Source organism: Eptesicus fuscus, chromosome 6, assembly GCF_027574615.1.
Source record: "Eptesicus fuscus isolate TK198812 chromosome 6, DD_ASM_mEF_20220401, whole genome shotgun sequence".
Lineage (NCBI taxonomy): Eukaryota > Metazoa > Chordata > Mammalia > Chiroptera > Vespertilionidae > Eptesicus > Eptesicus fuscus.
Genome location: NC_072478.1, coordinates 24,820,759 through 24,834,583, shown reverse-complemented (window position 1 = coordinate 24,834,583; position 13,825 = coordinate 24,820,759). Strand labels below are relative to the sequence as shown.

Here is a 13,825-nt window from a genome sequence, read left to right as displayed (position 1 = left end):
AAAATAAAACTGGGTTACCCTTAAATGAGTAAATCACTGGCATTGGAATGATTACTAGATCATATAAGATGTTCAAGCAATGCTGAAATCAAAAGGTGCTGCATAGTCCAGGCGGCATGGATCAGTGATTGACCATCAACCCAGGAACCAGGAGATTGTGGTTTGATTCTCGGTCAGAGTTGTTCTACCCTCAGTGCGGGGTGGGGGTGGGGGGGGGGAGGGTGGAGGGGGACAGAAGGCAGCTGATTTATGATTCTCTCTCATCATTAATGTCTCTATCTCTCTCCCCCATCCTCTCTGAAATCAATAAAAATATATTTAATTTTTAAAAGGTGATGACCAGCTGAGATGACATTTGACTGTTTCCTGAATGCTGCTTTTGCCTCCTTCCTTCTTCAAAAAAAAAAAAAAACACCAGCTGCATGGAAGCTGAAAACCACACAGAAGTGTCACAATTCCTGCTCCTGGGTCTCTCAGATGATCCTAACCTGCAGCCCGTCCTCTGTGGAGTGTTCCTGTCCATGTACCTGTTCACTGTGCTTGGAAACCTGCTCATCATTGTGGCCATCAGCTCTGACTCCCACCTCCACACCCCAATGTATTTCTTTCTCTCCAACCTGTCCTTTGTTGACATCTGTTTCACCTCCACCACGGTCCCAAAGATGCTGGTGAATGTCCAGGCACAGAGCAAAAGCATTACCTACATTGGGTGCCTCATTCAGGTGTGCTTTTTAATTATTTTTTCTGGAATGGACACCTTACTCCTGACTGTGATGGCATATGACCGGTATGTGGCCATCTGCCACCCTCTGTACTACATGGTTATCATGAACCCACGCTTCTGTGGCTTTTTGGTTCTGATGTCCTGGCTCATCATTTTCTGGGTCTCCCTGCTTCATATTCTACTGATGAGGCAGCTGACCTTCTGTGTCGGCACTGAAATCCCACATTTCTTCTGTGAACTGGGTCAGATTCTCAAGGTGGCCTGCTCTGACACCCTCATCAATAACATCGTCTTGTATGTGTCTGTTACCCTCCTGGGCGTGTTTCCTCTTACGGGGATTTTGTTTTCTTACTCTAGGATTGTCTCCTCTTTAATGAGAATGTCCTCTGCAGGAGGGAAATATAAAGCGTTTTCCACTTGTGGGTCTCACCTCTCTGTGGTCTCCTTGTTCTATGGGACGAGCCTGGGGGTCTACCTCAGTTCGGCTTTGACCCATTCTTCCCTACACAACTCAGTTGCCTCAGTCATGTACACTGTTGTCACCCCCATGCTGAACCCCTTCATCTACAGCCTGAGGAACAAGGATGTGAAGGAGGCCCTGAGAAGGCTCATCAACCTAGTAGCATCTTGTCTGTGATGGATCACTGGCCTCAGAACTAAGTGTACATTGTGTGCCCAAAGGTAAATGTTTTTCAAATTTAATATCTGGTTCTTATATTCTCCTAAAAGATATGGTTTATTTCTTCTATTTCCAAAGCATGTGTGATTTCTCTTTTGTTGGTTTTTGAATTGGTTTCCTCTCATCAACTCCCTCAGAAATTCCTTTTTCACTTTTCTTCCCTACATGCTGTCCACAATAGTCCATGTGTGGTCAGCATTCCTCCAGCTGTTCTGAAGATTTGTTTACTTTAAATTTGAAGCACTTATATCAAGTGTTAACTTAGTTTCCCAAAATGTTGTCCTCATAGTTTGCTGATCTTCACCTTAACTGGATTGTATGCCTTTTTCCCCCAGAAGAATGGAATGAAAATCATACAGTAATCAGAACAAGGTGCTTATAACTCACATTGAATAATTCCTTGTTTCTTCACATAAATGAATTAATTTCATCTTAATAACATTTCTTTGAGATTTTTTTCTCTCATTCACTTCACTTTTCAAAAGAAGGAACTGAGATTGAGTTGGACTACAAGCAGACTAGCGGACTTTGCTACCCTACCTATCACAAGAACAGTGATGTGATTTTCTACTTCAAATAGGAATTTAGATTTGAAAGGTAGTTTCTTCAAAAGACGTACAGGAATTTACTGCCTTGAAGACTGAGAAGTGTCATTCTTTATTATCCTTTCTTTCATACATCTCCCTTCCTTTCCTTTTTTATTTGACTTATATTTCCCATATTGCAATTTTGAGATACATGCTCCAAGATCCAAAAACATGTAATAATGAGTATAATAAAGTAAGAGTTGTTTTCTAACATGATACAATTTGTTTCTGGAAGTCTATTGTGGTGCATCAGGAATATTAGTTACAGATATGTGGAACATGTTTAGAACCTAATTCACTTTGGAAGGAAAAGGTTGATAGAACTGAGTCTGCAAGGAAGCATGGAGTCGCACATGCTGTCAACATTCCTCCCACATCTCCTGGGATCCTCTCACCAACTCTATTGCATGACTGCCAACATCTAGCACTAGCTGGAATATACTTTGCCCAATATGTGAGAGCAGAAGTGACAGGGAATTGTGTTATATCAGAGACAGCTTTTTAAAAAAAAATCTATATTTTTATTAATTTCAGCAAGTAATGGAGAGGAAGGGAGAGGTAGAAACATCAATGATGAAAGAGAATCATGGATCAGCTGCCTCCTGCATGCACCCTACTATGGATCAAGTCCACAACTGAGGCATGTTCCCTTACTGGAAATCCAACAATAACCTCCTGGTTCACAGGTCAATGCTCAACCACTGAGCCACACCAGCCAGGCCATAGACAGCTCTTAAAGGAGAGGTGTGGGGTTTACCATATCTCTCATCCCTTAGTTGGGATAAGCAGAGATTTGGATGTTGTACCCTTTCCCAGAATTTCTCCACAGGATGGTAACTCAGCTCATTCACTGTTGGAACTGACTTAATGCAAACTTTGTTGGATGTACGTTCTCCTCTTACTCACTCTCCTCTTTCCTATCCATGTTCCTTGCTCCCTCCAATAAAGTGCTGAGCATCTCCTTCTGCAGGAACAAAAAAATAACACAGATGACAAAGACAGAAGAGGTATTAAGATAATACATGAAAGAAGGTGAAAACTTTTGAGAGAAAAAAAAAGAGAATTAATTATTAGAGACACAGTAAGGACTGAAAAGGGACTCAATAATTTTCTAAACAGGAAAGAGTTACCTGCCACTTTAATTCACTTTGATTCCATTAAGTTTAAATCAATGTGCATTTATTGTCTACTGTATTCAAACTGAGGGGGGGTATCTTAGGGGTAAAATTATTGCAATGTACATTGTTAAGTATAATAATACTGGTTTGTAGTAGATCCTGTTGAAAATTAAGGGGAAAGTCTTCAACTCGCCTTGAATAATTCCAGAAAAATCTTTTAAACATTTTATCACTTTTATTGAAGTATAACTTCTATACATGAAATTCACCCAGTGATGATATACATTCATTGATTTTAGTAAATTTATGGAGTTACTCAATCATTATCACAATCCAGTTTTAAAATATTGGTATCACCTCAAAAAGCATACTTGTGCACATTTGTAGTTAATTCCCATTCCCACCTCAGCCTAAGGAAACTACTTACGGTTTTCTGTCTTGACAAGTTTGCCTTTTCTAGATGTGTTGTTTTTGGTGGTGTTTTTTTTTTTTTTTTTTTCAAGTAAATGTAATATACAATATGTGGTCTTTTTTTCCCAGTTTCTTTCACTTAGCACATGTTTTGAGGGTCATCCATGGTGCAGCATCAACATTTTGTTCTTTTTCAATGGAGAAAAGTGTTATATTGTATTTATATATAACAATTTGCTTATTAATTTACCAGTTAATGATACTTGAATATTTCTAGTTTGGGGTTATTATGGACATTTGTGCATTTGTCTTTGTATTGACATGGGATTTTATTTCTCTTGAGGAGCTGAGTCATATAGTAAACGAATTTCTAATTTTTAAAAACTACCAAACTATTTTCCAAAGTGTCTGCACCAATTTACATTCCCACCAGGAATGCATGAAGATTGAGTTTTCCACATTTTTGTCAACATTTGGTATTAAGGAAAACATTCTAATAGGAGAATATGCTTGAGTGTTGAATAACAGATAATGAGTAGAAATTTAATGGAGAATACTGTATTTTCTGGCATATAAGATGATTTTTTAACCCAGGAAAATTTTCTCTATGCCCAGTCATCTTATACGCTGGAAAATACGGTAGTTTTGGGTCACATTTAATAGTGAGGCATGTCAGAAAATATATGGAACTTGTATGTCAGTTATTAAAAACTAGAGGCCCAGTACATGAAATTCGTGCATCCTCAAGGGATGTCCGACTGCCCGTTTAGGCCTGATACCCTGTGGGATCGGGCCTAAACAGGCAGTCAGACATCCCACTCACAATCCAGGACTGCTGGCTCCCAACTGCTCACCTGCCTGCCAGCCTGATCACCCCCTAACCACTCCCTTGCCAGCCTGATTGACATCTAACTGCTCTCCTGCTGGCCTGATTGCCCCTAACTGCCCTCTCCTGCTGGCCTGGTCACCTCTAACTGCCCTCCCTTGCCAGCCTGGTTGCCCCTAATTGCCTTCCCCTGCAGGCCTGGGTCCCCCGCAACTGTCCTCCCTGCAGGCCTGATCACCCCCAACTGCCCTCCCCTGCAGGGCTGCCCCCCCCCCAACTGCCCTCCTCTGCTGGTCCGGTCACTCCTAACTGCCCTCCCCTGCTTACCTGATTGCCCACAACGGCCCTCCCCTTCAGGCCATCTTGTATCCACATGGGGGCAGCCATCTTGGACCACATGGGGGCAGCCATTTGTGTGTTGGAGTGATGGTCAATTTGCATATTACTCTTTTATTAGATAGGATAAGGTTGGGTACATAGATGGGGCAGACCATCTATATATATAAAAGTTTAAGCAACCAAACCGAACAATCTGTTGCTATGATGCGCACTGACCACCAAGGAGCAGATGCTCCATGCAGGAGCTGCCTTCTTGTGGTCAGTTCGCTTTTACAGCAAGACTGCCACTCAGCTGACGGAACCATCCTGGTGGCCCACCCAGCCCAGCAGCAGCCACTCACTCCCTCAGTAGTCCAGCATTCCAATCTTCAGAGAATGGGCCAGGTACCAATGAACCGGAGACACAGCATGATTCCAGCAGCGCCACAGGCCTCCTGGGAGTTGGCCTCGGGCACCAAGGCCACTTCCTCTCCCTAGTCAGTGATGGGCAACCTTTTGAGCTTGGTATGTCAATCTTCGCCAAAAAACTGAGCATAACTCGGGTAGTGTGTCACTTTGAGGAAAAAACTAACTCCAAGACTCTAGTCGCAAATGTTTCATCCTCAGGAGCAGCAAATGTTTCATCCTCAGCATGCGGCCGCATGTCATCAGAAATGGCTATGCGTGTCAGTGCTGACACACGTGTCATAGGTTCGCCATCACTGCCCTAGATGCTCCACAAAAAAGAAATGATATAAAAGTGGCCACCAGGTGACTCCCGACAACCAGCGCAAACATCAGCGGAATGGTTCTGGATCCCAGGCCAGCAAGGATGTCCTACTCCCCTCTTGGAGGGCTGAATGCATCCCAGCCTCCCCACTCCCACCCCACTCGGAATGGGCGCCAGATGCAGGGCTCACAGCTGGCAAGCACCATTGGGACTGATTGGGACTGATCACACCGATCGGGACTGACTGGGAGTGAGCCCTTGGCAGGCACAGTGGGGCCTGGATGAGAGGGAGCAGCAGGCAGAAGAGGCAGGCAGCGTTGGACTGCCAGTTTCAGCCTGATGCCTGCAGGCCACCCCCAAGGGACCCCACCCATGCACAAATTCATGCACTGGGCCTCTACTTAATAGTATAATTTGATTTACTAAGGATTTTATAAGCAAATTAGCACCAGGGCCATGTCATCATCATAGGTATAATGTGAGGACTTTAGAATTTCCCCAAATGGGAGAAATCTGAGGTACAGGAAACATTTAAGAGGCTAATCAGGGGAGAGATGATGGGGACCTGATCTAAGCCAGGGGCAATGAGATACATACATTTTTTAATTATGCTGGAAGGGGTGTGGAAAGTAGACCGCTCCCAGCATAATTAAGCTTGATCCTGTAACTGATCTCGAGATCCTTCCTGGGTAGCTAGTGGGCTGTGGGAGGGGCAGCAAGTGCTGCCAAAACAAGTGAAACTTACATGAACATTGTCAATTGCCTTGTTTGTCCCTGATTATAAATAAAGCCTCAGCTTTGCAGGCTGGATCTGTTCTGTGGCCTCAGCCAGGCACAGAAAGATCCACCCAGCCCCAGCTTTCAAATCTATCTCTCCTCTCTTATTTCTAATATTTCTCAATCCCTGGCCGCCTCCACTTAGAACCGGTTCATTCATCTCTCTTTCCGCGAGGGACTTGGAAAAGGGAGATCCCCGCCATGTTTGGCCACCCCCGCATCAGGCCCCGCAACCTGAATCTAGTGGAGCAGAGGCTCAGCTGTACACTGACACAACTGCACACAGGGGCTCAAACACCGTGAGGATTTCCTTTCAGATTATCAGCTTTATTTTCTCAACGTGGTTACCTCCACATAAAAAGAGACATGGGAAACAGCTGCTCTCACTACTCACATCTGGTAACTTCACTACTTAATAGAAACTAAATGCATTTAAGCTCCTTTGTCTTAAAAAAAATACTTAGAAAAGGATGCTAATTGGCACAGGCATATCTTTCCACGTTGGCCAATCTACTGTAGTCAGGAGACAATATTACTGGCAGCTTCTGCAGAACCACATTTATTTATTCAACTGATCAAACCTATATATACTGATTATTTACTATTTGTCAGTCATTATTTAAGGCTCAACTGCCACAGGATTAAGAGAATCAGGAATATGGGAAGGAGCAGTCATATTAAAACCAGTGATCTTCATAAACCTCATTGAGAAAGTTACATTCGTGATGATGGTGAATGATTTAGGTGAGTGCACATCTGAGGAAACAGTGCCCCAGGCAGAGGGTGAGGTTAATACCAAGACCCTGAGGTGGGAGGTTGCCTGGAGGCAATGTGGCTGCAGCAGAGCCAGTGAGGGGGAGCAGAGCAGCTCAGAGGAGGACAGGCATCAGGGGTCATCCTGTGAGGCTTTCTCTGCCACTGAAGGGCTTTTGCCTTCATTGAGTGACTGGGGAATCATTTCAGGGGTTTGAGCAGACACATAACATGGTCTGACTTAGGATTTGAAAAAATCATTATAGCTGCTGGGTTGAGCATGGATGGTAGGGTGTGAGGCAGACTGCTTGGACTGGCTTATGCTATCCAGGTGTGATATAGGTTGTTAGAATCAGGGTAGGGATAGTAGAGTAAGGGTTGGAAGTGGTCAGTTTGTGCTACATTTTGTAGGAGGAGCCACCAGAATTTGTTGTCAGTCAGGGTGTGAGAGGGGGAAAAGCCAAGAATGTGTCCAGGGTTTGGGATTTGAACAACTGGAAGAATGGAGCCGAAACCGGTTTGGCTCAGTGGATAGAGCGTCGGCCTGCGGACTCAAGGGTCCCGGGTTCGATTCCGGTCAAGGGCATGTACCTTGGTTGCGGGCACATCCCCAGTAGGGGGTGTGCAAGAGGCAGCTGATCGATGTTTCTCTCTCATCAATGTTTCTGGCTCTCTATCCCTCTCTCTTCCTCTCTGTAAAAAATCAATAAAATATATTTAAAAAAAAAAAAAAAGGGAATGCATCCACTGAGACAGGGAGACCTGTGAATAGAGCAAATTTGGAAGGAAAGAGAACATTAGAAGTTGACATTTTGAAATGTCCAAATGGAGATATTCTGAATGATTAAGTACTATATTATTTTACTTACATAAGGTACCAAGAGCAGTAAAATCATAGACAGAAGGTAGAATGGAGTTTGCCAGGGTTCTGAAAGAGTGAAAGAATGGGAAGTTAGTGTTCGATGTGTACAGAGTTTCCGTTTGGGAAGGTGGAAAAGTTCTTGAGACACATGGTGGTGATGGGTTACATAACATTGCCAATGTACTTAATGCCAAGGGTATAAATTGTACACTTAAAAATTCTTAAAATGCTACTGTAAAAAAGTAAAATACTTGGTTTCTGAGGCTGTCTTCCTGTCATCCTGCATTTCCCCCATGGTCTTCAGGCTGATAGCTATAGATATGCTAATTCATTAGAGGAATTCTGCTTGAGACTTGAGTTTTTGGAAGAATAGCCCCTTGCCAGAAAGTGCCTCTCCCAAGGAGATGGGGAAATTTGTGCAAAATATGAATGGTTATCAAACATCAGCAGGAATCAACAGAGAGATTTAGAGATTCTGCTCTTTCTCAGATCCCTGCAGGTGTTCAGCCATGTCTGCTGCCATCAATCACCTCCTATCCCAATTTTCCCTTTCCAGATTTAAAAGAAGTCTGAACTTGGGGCTGAGGGAGGATGGATTTGAAGAACCTCTAAGGCCCCCATATTCTCAATTGGGCACCATTTTGATCAATAAACCTTTCCTTACTCCAAACTCAGACATTTTGAATATTTGCCTTTTGACTTTTACACTGGGAACAGTACAATTTATGATATACTAGAGGACTGGTGCACGAATTCGTGCACAGGTGGGAACCCTAGGCCAGGCCAGTGATCAGGGCCGATCAGGGCCAGGTCGATGGGGAGCCAGCCCTTGGCTCCCCTGGGAAAAGGATTGTGTCTCATTTATCTTTCTCTGCTCATTTATCTTTGTCTGCCACCCACCCCTGGTTCCCTGACCCAGCCCAGGTTGGGTCAGAGGAGGAGGTGATAATCGCTGGGCCAGGTAGGGCAGGAACAGATGCCAGACATTGATGCTGCCAGCTGGCCACAGGAGGTTGGTTGTGGGAATGCACTGACCACCAGGGGGCAGCTCCTGTGTTGAGCATCTGCCTGGTGGTCAGTGCGCATCACAGCTACTGGTCAACTGGTTGTTCCAGTTGTTCCAGCCTTTCAGTCATAACAGTTGCTTAGGATTTTATATATATAGATAAGTTTAGCCACAATAAAAATATTAAGTAGAACAAAATAATGAAGAAAGATAAAGCCCTACAAATTTCTCTAGTGATAGGATTGATTGGTTATTTGTTGTGGGGCTGATCAACCATATCTGATAATTTATGCTAAAGAGATGATTCAAGATTGGGATTGGTCTTGCAAAAAGACTAACCAGGTAAATCAAGAGGTGGGGCTTTAGGCCAAATGATGTCAGTCCAGGATGGGGGAAAGCTGGAAATTGTGTTCAACCAAATGGGCAATAATTCAATGTATCACATCTAGCTAACAAAGCCTCATTAAAAACTCTGGATACTGGAGCTCAGGTGTACTACCTGGTTGGCAATACTCTGAGTATCATGTCAGGAGCGGGTAATGGGTTGGAACTTCATGAGGAGAGAATAAGACGCTTTACATATGGGATGCTTCAGTATTCCCTGTGTCTATTTTCTTTTCACTAGTCTTAATTAATATTTTGTTTTGTTTTGTTTTATGAATTTTTTTATTAAGGTATTATATATGTATCCTTATCCCCCCCATAGTCTCCCCCACTCCATTCATGCCCTCAACCCCCTGGTGTCTGTGTCACCAGGGGGTTGAGGGCATATATGGTTAGGCTTATATGCATGCATGCAAATCCTTTGGTTGATCTCTCCTCCTCATCCCCGCCCTCCCCTAACTTCCCTCTGAGGTTTGACGGTCTGATTGATGCTTCTCTGTCTCTGGATCTGATTTTGCTCATCAGTTTATGTTGTTCATTATATTCTACAAATGTGGGAAATCATGTGATATTTATCTTTCTCTGCTATAATCAAACTGTAACCATACATATAACAATGTTCTAAGTTCTGTGGCTCATGCTGGTGATTCTTCAACCTGAGAAAATTTCCTCATTCTGAGTCACTCGAGCAAATTATTGAATGTGAGGGAGACCCTGAATATGTGGCTTACTGGTATGAAGTAAGGGTGGCCTTGGGGACTTCTGAACTTGTGGCTGGTGTCTTAAGTCAAAACAGTCTTACAGGGACTGTTCCCTCAGACTCTGTGGTTATGCAAACACTTTTTAACAAGGAAGGGCATTGGAAGAAGTCAAGCCAAGTTGAAGCCTATCAACCGCCTCCTAAAATCACCAGGAAGGTCTGGGTTGAGGATAATCCTTTAAAGTTGACTGGTGTTGGTGATCAGATGCCAAATGTCATGGCATGTGAGCCGCTTCAGAGGGAAGCATGACCTTGGTTACTGTGGCTCTCTGCAACTAAAGCAGATCCCTATGGGGGCTGATGCTGAGGGCTAAGTGGTACACCAAACACTTGGAACTACATGTCCCTCATAATTAAAAGAACATATTTTCTTTTTATTGTGGTAAAATAACATAACATAAATTTACCATTTAACCATTTTTGTTTTGTTTTTGTTCATCCTCACCAGAGGATATTTTTCCATGGATCTTTTAGTGGAAGAGAGAGGGAAAGACAGAGAGAAACATCGATGTAAGAGAAACACATCAATTGATTGCCTACTGCATGAGCCCTGACCAGGGCCCTGGGCCAGGGAGGAGCCTGCAACCAAGGTACAAGCTGGTGACCAAAATCGAACCTAGGACCCTTTGGTCTGCAGGCCAATGTTCTATCCACTGAGCCAACCCAGCTAGTGCCCATCTTAACCATTTTAAGTGTTGAGTTCAATAGTTAAGTACATTCACAGTGCTGTGAAACCATCACCAACATGCACCTCCAGAACTCTTTTTTCATCTTGCAAAATGAAACTCTTTATTTCCCCAAATAAACACTAACTCTCTATTCCCTCTTCCCCCAGCCTTTGGCAATCAAAATTCTACTTTATGTCTCTATGAATTTGACTACTTTAGGTGCCTCATATAAGTGGAATTATACAGTATTTGTCCTTTCATGTTGGGCTATGAGGAGATATTAGATAGAATAGAAACAAAAATATCAGGATAATTGGGAATCATACATCCATTTATCCTAAGAAGGTCCCAGTTGATAAGTACTTATTCAAATTCAATATTAATACCATCCCATTATAATGTCAAAATACCCTTGTATGCATAAGACATTGAATGGTAACCTATTTTCTCAAAAATATGGCCAAGGTCATGAATCAGGAAAATTATAAATAAATATAGAAGAATCATGGGGAAAGTATAAAAAGAATAAATAACACAAAAGAGAGAGCTATGATTTTTTTTTTAAGAATAGAAACAAGACTGCTCATGACCAAGAGTCCTGGGTAATGCATAAGGAAAGTAAGAGGGCTAGACTGAAGTACGATGCATAATCCTGAAGGGGTTATGACATAAATTGGGAGTCCAAAATAATCTCCCAATTCCATTTCAGCTATTCTAAGAGGGATAATGGTATAAGCAGAAAGGAGAGAGCCATATGGGCACCTATGAATTGTGTGACTGCAGATTCAGAATATCTGGTTGTACATGTTTGATTTTGCTGTTTTTTCCAGTTTATGAACCAAAAATGATAGCATGGGTATAGAGATCAGACTATTCTTCGGATCATCCTCCATAGGGCACTCTTGATGTCTCTGTTCCTCAGGCTGTAGATGAAGGGGTTCAGCATGGGGGTGACCACACTGTACATCACAGAGGCCACTGCATCCTTCCTTGGGGAAGATGAGACAGCAGAACTGAGGTACACACCAAGGCCTGTTCCATAAAATAAGCAAACAACTGACAAGTGAGAGCCACAGGTGGAGAAGGCTTTATATTTTGAACCTGATGATGGCACTCTCAGAATGGAGGACACAATCCTATAGTAAGAGAAAAGGATCCCTGAGAGTGGGACACCAACAAAGATGGCTCCAATAAAATAGATTAATATGTCATTGGTGGAGGTGTCAGAACAGGCAAGTTTGAAGAGTTGAGAAGGTTCACAAAAGAAATAAGGGATTTCCACATCTGCACAGAAGCTAAGTTGTGACACCATCAAGTAGTGCAGCTGGGAGTCCAAAAGGCTGATGAAAAATGACAGCAGGACCAACAAGCCACAGAGGCGAGGGCTCATGATGACCAGGTAGTGTAGGGGCTGACAAATGGCCACCAACCGGTCATAGGCCAGCACAGCCAGGAGTAGACTGTCCAAACATCCAAACAGAAAAATAAAGCTAACCTGAGTTAGGCAGCCTGCATAGGTGATGGATTTGCTGTGTGTCTGGAGGTTCAGCAGCATCTTGGGAACTGTAGTGGTGCTGAAACTGATGTCAGCCAAGGACAAATTGGAAAGGAAGAAGTACATAGGTGTGTGGAGGTGGGAGTCAGAGATGACAGCCAGGATAATGAGTAGGTTCCCGAGCACGGTCACCAGGTACATGGACAGGAACAGCCCAAACAGAAGAGGCTGCAGTTCTGGATCATCTGAGAGTCCCACCAGGAAGAATTCTGAGTCACCTGTTCGATTCTGTGGTTCTATGCAGATAGGACACATTTTGAAAAAGAAGAGAGCGCTAAATAAATGAAACAAGTGTATAGGAATCCATATTTTGGATTCAAGCAGTTCACAAATAAAGTATTTACACTTGAGGACCACATACCCTCCTCGATTGTTACCTTCAGCAACATGACTAAGTTGTTAACTCTTTTTAGGACGCTTTTCTTATTGATGTCTGGGCTACTCATCTGTTTCTATATACACGCACTTTAGAGTCACTGGATCAAAGAATATTAGGGAAGAAAGGACATTTTGAGGTAACAAGTTCATGAGCACATCAAAATATTAGCCTTCTACTTTTAAAGGAAAAATATGGAATGAGATATATTATTTTATAAGACAAATATAATTATAATTGAAAGAAACTAAGAAGTAGTTGAAAGTACTTTAATCTCATCCAAATACAGTATAAGAAGTTTCCTTATTTTGAAATATAGTCTAGAAAGACTTAAAACCACATTAACTCTATTCTAACCTAAAATAAAATGTTCATAATTAGATAGCATTTTTTACATGGCAAATATCTTTCAGGGGTTTCATCTTTATTTGGTTTTATGATATCCATCTTTCATGGAGATAAGTGCTCACTCAAATGGGTGGGTTGTCTAGTAAAAGTCTCTCAAATATAACTCATATATAAATAAATATTTGGTCTTGGTAGGATACATATTTTGAAAAATATGTTTGTGTTTTTTGTTTTGTTTTTTTCTTTGTTTTATTTAATATATTTTTATTGATTTCAGAAAGAAGGGAGAGAGAAATAGAAACATCAATGATGAGATATAATCGATTGGCTGCCTCCTGCACGGTCCCTACTAGGGATCAAGCCCACAAACCGGGCATGTGCCCTTGACCAGAATAAAACTGGGGACCCTGCAGTCTGCAGGTCAACGGTCTATCCACTAAGCCAAACCAACTAGGGGGAAAAATATGTTTTTGTTAAGTGAACAAAATCATACAGCATCACTGATCCTGAAGATGATAGTAATTTACAATGCACCAATTATTAAATAATAACTAACTTTCATGAATACTCTGTACTTACTTTTCTTTTTTGAAAGGTTATTTTCTATCAGTGATACACAAAACCAAGAAAAATATCTGAGCTTGAGTTTGTACTGTTTTGGTTTGTAACGGATGGGTAACACTTCTTAAATGTGTCTCTAATCAGAAACATTTGTGAAGGGTTGATTTCTCATCAAAACCAAACTGCCAGTGAACAGTGGAGAAATTTAGGGCCAAAGTTTCCTTAAACTTTAAGTTGGCTTTCCAAGTCAGTTCTTCCTTACAGAGGGATTGCATTTCTCCTAAATCAGTCCCCTGAAGGCAACTCGGATCATTTCTCTTGACAAGTCATACATGAGGCAATTACAAAGTATTACTTTGTCAAAATATTTATTCCTTTTTGT

The 13,825-nt window shown here is 42.2% G+C and overlaps 2 protein-coding genes across 2 annotated transcripts; one reads left to right on the top strand and one right to left on the bottom strand.

The window, feature by feature from the left end:
• The first annotated feature begins 422 nt into the window (after positions 1-422).
• Positions 423-1,361, top strand: LOC129149295 (olfactory receptor 7D4-like). Its single transcript, XM_054716887.1, has one exon. It carries the CDS (start codon positions 423-425, stop codon positions 1,359-1,361), a length of 939 nt encoding a protein of 312 aa, XP_054572862.1.
• A 10,107-nt stretch (positions 1,362-11,468) lies between these two features.
• On the bottom strand, positions 11,469-12,455 carry LOC129149294 (olfactory receptor 18-like). The gene has a single exon (XM_054716886.1). The coding sequence runs from the start codon at positions 12,411-12,413 to the stop codon at positions 11,469-11,471; it is 945 nt and encodes a 314-aa protein (XP_054572861.1). The 5' UTR covers positions 12,414-12,455.
• Between the last annotated feature and the right edge of the window lie 1,370 nt (positions 12,456-13,825).

Bases quoted from the DNA above. Each gene is read 5' to 3' on its own strand.
- LOC129149295 (XM_054716887.1), top strand. From the start codon at position 423: ATGGAAGCTGAAAACCACACAGAAGTGTCACAATTCCTGCTCCTGGGT.
- LOC129149294 (XM_054716886.1), bottom strand. From the start codon at position 12,413: ATGTGTCCTATCTGCATAGAACCACAGAATCGAACAGGTGACTCAGAA.